At 41.0% G+C, this 9,215-nt stretch overlaps 1 protein-coding gene across 1 annotated transcript in view; it reads left to right on the forward strand.

The window, feature by feature from the left end:
• The first annotated feature begins 1,005 nt into the window (after nucleotides 1-1,005).
• LOC142644240 (uncharacterized) overlaps nucleotides 1,006-9,215 on the forward strand; it is a 12,586-nt gene continuing 4,376 nt past the window's right edge. Inside the window, exon 1 of the mRNA XM_075818892.1 lies at nucleotides 1,006-1,340. Within this exon, the coding sequence (XP_075675007.1) occupies nucleotides 1,006-1,340 (335 nt within the window). The remainder of the gene's footprint in view (nucleotides 1,341-9,215) is intronic.

A 9,215-nucleotide genomic window follows, 5' to 3' on the forward strand; every position in this document is an offset into this window, starting at 1 on the left:
TCAAGACAAATCACCTTAGTTGAAACGTTATAGTCTTCACAGATGAAATTCCCAATTTCATCACCGACTATGAACTATAAATTCTGAGTTTACAAAGAACTTGTGATTTACATCTTCTGTGACTTTTCACATAAATCACATACAATGCATCTCATGGACTGTATGATAATGTCCCATATTCATGTTACCATTATTTTAGATAATAATAAAATAACTTTATCAATCACAATATTAAGTCATACATCATGTCATACATAATGTCATACATAATATCATACATAACATCATACAATAGGATTTAAGGGCACTAATCCTAACATAGACAACTCACTAACTTACCAATAAATGACCAATCCACTTTCCCACCATCTCACTCCCAACCACACACGTATACCCTTCTTTATGATTTTTTCCCCTCATAAATCTAGCACCTCACACAGTTTACTATAAAAAAAACTTTCAGTTTTTTCAGTTCTTAGTGTTTTTTCAGATCTCTTTCATCAATTTTGCAAAATCGGTTCAACCATTTTGATTTTCGATTTTCCCGGTTGAACTGACAGTTATTGGTTAAATCCGTTTCTCTTACATTTTTGGTTTTTAAGCATAATCAAACCAGATTACTGTCTAGTTCCCTATTGAACTGGCCGGTCTGGTCTGGTTTTCAAAACTATGGTCACAAGCCAAGGACTCTTTTGTTACAAGGTCATGCCATTCGGATTAAAGAATGCAAGCGCGACATATCAAAGGCTTGTGAATAAAATGTTCGTCTGGCAGATTGGGCAGAACGTTGAGGTATACGCTGACGATATGCTTGTGAAAAGCACGAAGGAGGATTGTCACCTGAATGATCTTCGAGAGACATTTGAAACCCTACGCCTCTACGACATGAAACTCAATCCCAGCAAATGAGTGTTCGGAGTATCATTAGGAAATTTTTTAGGCTTTATGGTGTCACAGTGAGGTGTGGAGGCCAACCCCGACAAAATTCAAGCCATATTAGAGATAATGCCTTCGAAGAACATCAAAAAGGTACAAAGCTTGAATGGTAAGGGTGCAGCTCTCAACAGGTTCATCTCTAGAGCGAGGGACAAGTGCTTACCATTGTTCAAAATGCTAAAGAAGGCGTTCGAGTGGACCAGCGAATGCCAGAAGGCCTTCGAGGAATTGAAGGTGTACCTTGTGTCCCTACTGCCACTCATTCCGTCCGAACTCGAGAAAGAGCTCTCCCTCTACTTGGCTATATCCTCAATGGCCATCAGCTCAACTCTCATTCAAGAAGAGGATCGCATACAACTACTCATCTACTATACTAGTCAAGCACTTCGGGGGGCAAAAGGAAGGTACCCCCGATGGAAAAGTTAGCCTTTGCCTTGGTCACGGCTGCCTAAAAACTCAGGCCATACTTCCTAGCACACACCATAGTGGTCCAGACGGATAAACCATTACAAAGGGCAATGAACAATCCGAAGGCAGTTGGACAATTGGTCTTATAGGCGATAGAGCTCAACGAGTTCAACAGACTTTACCGACCAAGAATTGCGATCAAGGCCTAGGCCATGGCTGACTTCGTCACCGAATTCATAGTAAAGGAGGATGAAGATGAAGGACCAACGTCATGGATGAAATGGGCGGACGGCTCGTCCAACCAACATGCTGGAGGAGTCGAGGTCATTTTGTAATCACCAGAAGGAGATTTGGTAAAGTGCGCGTTCTGTAACTTGTTTCTGACAACCAACAACAAAGCCAAGTATGAAGCAGTCCTCACAAGTCTCGCCCTGGCTAAAGCAGTAAGGGCTTCGTCAGTAGTCATACACAACGACTCACAAGTTATCATTGGACATATCAACGGAGACTTCAAGGCCAAAGGGGAACAGATGAAGGAATACCTAAGCATGGTCAAAGAAAGGGTGAGCCAGAAGTTCTTGGCTAAATTTATGCAAATCCCAAGAGAAGCGAATGAACAAGCCGATCGTCTAGCCAAAGCAGCATCCGTGGAGCACATGGTCATCACTGGTCAGGTACTATCCTTTATCCAATACTCACCCGCCATTAACAAAATATATGTACAGGTGATCCCTGACGAAGCCAATTGGACGACACCAATCTTCTTCTACCTCAGGAACGAGACGCTTTCGGATGACCACAACGCTTCTTAAAGGCTGAAGGTGCAATCATTACGTTTCATGCTGATTGGGGATATCCTTTACAAAAAGGATTTCTCTCTTCCATACCTAAGATGCTTGGTTCCCAACGAAGCAAACTACATCATAAGGGAAGTCCACAAGGGAGTATATGGAAACCATTTGGGAGCATGCTCGCTAGTGCACAAACTTATACGAGCTAGGTACGATTGGCCCACTATGCAGAAGAACACCCAGTCCTATGTAAAGGCATGCAACAAATGCCAATGCTTTCACAACATCATATGACAACTGTTGGAACAGCTTACCCCAATGAACGCTCCCTGTCCATTCGTTCAATGAGGGCTCGACAAAATGGTACCCTTCCCCATGGCAATACGACAGCTCAAGTTCCTCGTCGTAGGGATCAACAGCTTAAGTTGGCCACTATCACTAATAAGAATGTCCGAGGCTTCATTTGGAAAAGCATCTTTTGCCACTTCAGTATCCCTAGAGTCTTCGTCTCTAACAATGGGAATAAATTCAAGAACGATGCATTCAAGGACTTCTGCCAATAGCTGGAAATCAAAAACCACTATTCATCACTTGCCCACCCGCAAGCCAATGGTTAAGTTGAGGTTACAAACCAATCCTTGCTCAAGATGATTAAGACTCAACTTGGGGAGGCAAAGGGGTTATGGTCGGACGAACTACCAAGTGTTGATGAGAATCAACAAGCATTCAAGGATCCATTGCATGTTCCAGTTGGGCCTATTGCAAGAGCAAGATCCAAGAAGATCAAAGAAGTACTTAATGGACTGATTCAAGAGATTTGGGCCGATTCTAACGCAGGATATTCCAAGCTTGGCCCAAAGGAAGATGAAAGTGTAGTAAATTTAATTCAAGCTATTTAGGGCTGATCTGACTTAATTGGGAGTGATTTATGGCATGAATTAATGGCTGATTGACTTTCCAGCTCTGTATCAGTTAAGGCAGATTTTTTCCTATTTTGGATCTGCTAATTTCAGACCAAATCAGCTTTTATTTAGGGTTTTATTATTTAGTACGTTTTTTAGGTATTTTCCTTGTTTTTAGGTGCATTTAATGCTTTTTAGGTCAAACTTGATTCCTGATATGGTAAGGTATCAATTAGGAGTTATTTTAGAAAAAGGTAAAACTTGCTGTCATTGAGTTTACTGACTATGCTATTATATGGTGGGATCAACTTGTGATGAACAGAAGGAGAAACCGTGAGAGACCTATTGAGAGTTGGGAGGAAATGAAGGCAATCATGAGAAGGCGGTTTGTTCCTAGTCACTACTATAGGGACTTGTATCAGAAATTACAGAGTCTTACTCAAGGCTATAGGAGCGTGGATGACTACCACAAGGAGATGGAGATTTCCATGATTCGGGAAAATGTAGAGGAGGATAGAGTAGCTACCATGGCAAGGTTTCTGAATGGGCTGAATCGTGACATTGCCAACGTGGTGGAGTTGCAGCACTACGTGGAGTTGGAGGACATGGTGCACATGGCAATAAAGGTGGAACGACAGCTTAAAAGGAAAGGAACTTGGTCATTTCAAAATTTGGGCTCCTCTACTTCATGGAGGTCAAATGGGAGGAAAGACGAAGGGGCTGTTTCCAAGTCCAAATCCGAACCACAAAAAAGGAGAGATGAAGCTCCCAATGTCAACAAAGGTAAAAATGAATCTCAGACTCGTAATCGTGATATTAAGCGTTTTCGTTGTTTGGGAGTAGGTCATATTGCTTCTCAATGCCCAAATAAGAGGACCATGATCGCACGTATTGATGGAGAGGTGGAAACTGAAAGCGAGGAAGATGATGACCAGATTCCATCACTTGAGGATGCTTGTGATGATGAAGTAGAGTATCCAGTGGAGGGTGAGTCGCTTGTTGCAAGGCGTGCTTTAAGTGCCCAAGTCAAAGAGGATGACATGGAACAACAAAGGGAGAACATTTTTCACACTAGATGCCACGTCAACAACAAGGTATGTAGTATGATTATAGATGGGGGAAGCTGTACTAATGTGGCTAGTACTACTTTAGTTAAAAAATTGATTTTACCTACCTTGAAACACCCTAGACCATATAAGTTGCAGTGGTTGAATGATTGTGGAGAAGTTAAGGTAAATAAGCAAGTACTGGTTTCTTTTTCAATTGGGAGGTACAAGGATGAAGTACTTTGTGATGTTGTTCCAATGCAAGCGGGTCACATTTTATTGGGCAGGCCATGGCAGTTTGATAGGAGAGTCAATCATGATGGGTTCAAGAATAGGTATTCTTTTGTTAAAGATTATAAATCCATTACTCTTGTACCGTTGACTCAAAGACAAGTGTATGAAGATCAAGTGAAACTGAAAAGAGAGAATGGCTTGAAAAATTGTGAGACTGAGAGTTCAGAAAAAGATGAGAAAGAGAGTGAAAGAATAAAAAAGTGTGAACAGAAAAAAGAGATTGAAACCATAAAAAAGAGTAAAAAGACAGTTGAGGGTGGAAAAAATGAGAGAAAAACAAAAAAACAAGGGAGTTTTTACGCTGAGGCTAGTGATGTCAAGAGTGCTTTTTATACAAAACAGCCTATATTTGTACTCTTGTACAAAGAGGTGTGTTTTAATACTAACGAACTTGACGAATCTTTGCCTAGTGTTCTTGTCTCTTTGTTGCAGGAATATGAGGAAGTGTTTCCTAATGATTTTCCTAGGGAATTGCCACCTATTAGAGAAATAAAGCATCAAATTGATTTTGTGCCAAGTGCGACAATTCCTAACCGACCAGCGAATAGGAGTAATCTGGAGGAGACAAAGGAACTTCAAATTCAAGTTGAGGAGTTGCGTACTATAATTCAGAAGAACTTGAAAAATTGGGAGGATCGTTTGCCATTCATTGAGTTTGCATATAATCGCAGTGTTCATTCTACTACTAATTTTTCACCATTTAAGATTGTTTATGGTTTTAATCCACTAACTCCTTTGGATTTGCGACCCTTATCAATTAATGAAATGACTAGTTTGGATGGTGAGAAGAAGGCTGAGATGGTGAAGAAACTCCATGAAAGTGTACGGCAACATATAGAGAAGAAGATTGAGCAATATGCGACTAAAGCCAACAAGGGCCGTCGACAAGTCATCTTTGAACCGGGTGATTGGGTTTGGGTGCATATAAGAAAAGAAAGATTTCCAGCTCGTAGGCGGTCTAAGCTGCATCCTAGAGGGGATGGTCCATTTCAAGTCCTTGAGAGAATCAATGATAATGCATACAAGTTGGATCTTCCAGGTGAGTATAACATTAGTGCTACATTTAATGTTTCTGATCTTTCTCCTTTTGATGAAGGTGTCGATTCGAGGACGAATCCTTTTGAAGAGAGGGGGAATGATGAGAATCAACAAGCATTCAAGGATCCATTGCATGTTCCAGTTGGGCCTATTGCAAGAGCAAGATCCAAGAAGATCAAAGAAGTACTTAATGGACTGATTCAAGAGATTTGGGCTTCCCAACGCAGGATATTCCCCGCTTGCCCCAAAGGAAGCTGACAGTGTAGTAAATTTAATTCAAGCTATTTAGGGCTGATCTGACTTAATTGGGAGTGATTTATGGCATGAATTAATGGCTGATTGACTTTCCAAATTTCTGTATCAGTTAAGGCAGATTTTTTCCTATTTTGGATCTGCTAATTTCAGACCAAATCAGCTTTTATTTAGGGTTTTATTATTTAGTACGTTTTTTAGGTATTTTCCTTGTTTTTAGGTGCATTTAATGCTTTTTAGGTCAAACTTGATTCCTGATATGGTAAGGTATCAATTAGGAGTTATTTTAGAATATATTTTCTTGTCTGTCAAGTTTTCTGGAGCCCTTAAATAGGCTCTGAAGTCTGTAAACGTTTTTTAGATTATTGTTGAATAAAATTCAGAAAAGGTGAGTCTTTGCACTCTATTGGTTCTTCAAGAACTGTGAACTTATCAAGGATTCTTCCTTGTGGCGTTCAAACTTTATACCTTTGGTTCGTGATTCTTTATAATCATTGGGTCAAGGTGAATTTATACCTTTGGTTCGCGTTTCGATTATAAACGTTGGGTCAGGGTTTCTATCATAAATCTGATTTTTAGCTTTCCTGGGTTAAATATTCCAATATTTTTGTTGGGTCTCAAAGCGTGTCGATTGAGGTTCGCATCAAGTGTGTTATAGGCATATCGAACAACGACTTGCACACCAACAGGCGAAACACCCTTCCACCTTGCATTTGGGAGTGAAGCCATCATCCCGACAAAAATTGGATTAACCAGCTACAGGGTGGCCCACCATGATGAGAACAAGAATGAAGAGGGAATACACCTATAGTTAGACCTTCTAAATGGAGTTAGGGTGACAGCTAAAACAAAGGATCACGCATTATCAGGACCTGATGGCAAAGCACTGCAACACCAAGGTCAAACCTTGACATTTTTAGGTCGGGTACCTAGTCCTAAGGAAGGTGACGATAGCTACCAAAGACCTTACTCAGGACAAGTTAGGCCCCAACTAGGAAGGACCCTACAGAATCATTAATTGCCATAGAAAGGGGACCTACCACCTGGAGTCCCTGAACGGGCGAAGACTACACCACCCGTGGAACACTGAGAACTTGCGAAGACACTACCAGTAGTGGACAACTACAAACTGTGTTATCACTTTTCTTTCTTTTCTTTTCTTTCTCTTATTTTCTTTCTTTAATGTTGTTAAAGCAGGATATTAAGTTTTTCAATTATTGAAATAAGTCTCTTGAGGATTATCTACATTATTCGTATTTCTTGCTAAGGATATACCCTTTAAAAAATTGTCGACAAAAGTCTTAAGTCCTACCTACGGGATGGACGGATCACCAAGGATACCGACGAGTGCCTTGATCTTAAAATTTATTGAGTCTTACCTTTGGGGTGGACAGATCACCAAGAACACCAATAGTTGCCTTGGTCTGAAATATCTATTAAGCCTTACCTATGGGGTGGACGGATCACCAAGGACACTAACGGGTGCCTAGGTCCAATAATTACCAAGTCCTATCCATAGGCCCAAATTATTCTAAGTCTTATCTAAGGGAGGATAAATGGTCAAAATTACCGGCAGGTGCCTGGTCATGGACGTTCATAAATCTTACCTATGGGATGGACGAAACTAAAAAAATAAAAATAAATAATACCCACAGGTATGCGATCACTCAAGGGTAGTTAAGTCCTTACAATGGATAGGGCCCACAATCACAATAGGCATACAAAACCAAAGGAAAAAGCAATAAATAAAGGCAACGAATGAAAAAATGATAAATATAATAAAAGCCCTGACAAACTTGACGGGGATAAAAGTTAATACATAAAGCCCCAAAATATGGCCCTCCATTGTCTCAAAATTATCCTTACAAAATATCAACAACAAAAAAAAAAGAAAAAAAAAAAGGCAAGGCTAGGTCAAGGGAGCATTAGGAGAAGGCTAAGTTTTAGGAGTAGACGGACCCTCGAGGGCAGACAAACCTTCGGGAGTAGCCGGACCGTTAGGTCTTGTCGATGATCTCAGCATTAGTAAGTTCCTTTACCTCTTCCTCCACCAAATGGGCGACACTGTCGGCCTTGTTCATAATAGCATTGGCACCACTAGGTATTGGCGGAACGGCGTCGTTGATTACCACTTAAGACAAGTCCAGGTTAGGGTAAAGGGTAGCAATCTACTTAAGGTAATCATCGAAGCTGTCGCCATATAAGCCACCACACTCATCGTAGTACGGTTGAGAGTTCCAAAACCCTACCATGACATCAGCTTTATCTTGCACCATTTGCTCGCGAAAGGCGGCCAATTCCATTGTCATGTTGGTGTTCGCCTTGGCCAACTCTTCATAACAACAGGTAGCCTTCTCCAGCTAAGCATTCTTCTCGTCAGCTCAACGTTGAGAATATGAGCAATTTCCTTGTATTGATTCACCTAGTTTGGTTCGTATTCCAGATGGGTACGCTGGTGACAGACCACCCCCTCCTTAGCCTCGCATCTAGCCTAATGGGCCTTCATCCTTACCATAGCCTACAAAAAGAAAGCTAGCCTGACGAATACTCACCCTTGCCAACTTAAAGAAGCTAGAAACCCCTAAGTCCTAAGTGGCGTACTCACCACATTCATCCATGTCCGTGTCCTTAATGATCGAGTTGACCATCTTGACGGCATACTCCTTTTGGCTCATAAGCCTTTGGACAGGGCTAGAGGCGACAAGGTCTTGGGCCGTTAGGCCCTTACTAGAGCCATGATGAGGAGGTGGGGGAGCTTTCTACGACAGATCCTCCTGATTTACCCAAGTAGAGTGGCTGATAACCTTCTTGGCAGGACGGTTATCTTTGCCGACACCCTTCCAATTGGGAATGACTTTGGGAGGAGGCGTCACCTTAGAAGTAGAAGTCGACGCCTCCCTTTGTTGCTTAAGGCGTGCTGATGAGAATCAACAAGCATTCAAGGATCCATTGCATGTTCCAGTTGGGCCTATTACAAGAGCAAGATCCAAGAAGATCCAAGAAGCACTTAATGGGCTGATTCAAGAGATTTGGGCTGATTCTAACGCAGGATGTTCCAAGCTTGGCCCAAAGGAAGATGAAAGTGTAGTAAATTTAATTCAAGCTATTTAGGGCTGATCTGACTTAATTGGGAGTGATTTATGGCATGAATTAATGGCTGATTGACTTTCCAGCTCTGTATCAGTTCAGGCAGATTTTTTCCTATTTTGGATTTGCTAATTTCAGACCAAATCAGCTTTTATTTAGGGTTTTATTATTTAGTACGTTTTTAGGTATTTTCCTTGTTTTTAGGTGCATTTAATGCTTTTTAGGTCAAACTTGATTCCTGATATGGTAAGGTATCAATTAGGAGTTATTTCAGAATATATTTTCTTGTCTGTCAAGTTTTGTGGAGTCCTTAAATAGGCTCTGAAGTCTGTAAACGTTTTTCAGAATATTGTTGAATAAAATTCAGAAAAGGTGAGGCTTTGCTCTCTTTTGGTTCTTCAAGAACTGTGAACTTATCAATGATTCTTCCTTGTGGCGTTCAAACTTTATACCTTTGGTTC

Source organism: Castanea sativa, chromosome 7, assembly GCF_040712315.1.
Source record: "Castanea sativa cultivar Marrone di Chiusa Pesio chromosome 7, ASM4071231v1".
Taxonomy (NCBI): Eukaryota; Viridiplantae; Streptophyta; class Magnoliopsida; order Fagales; family Fagaceae; genus Castanea; species Castanea sativa.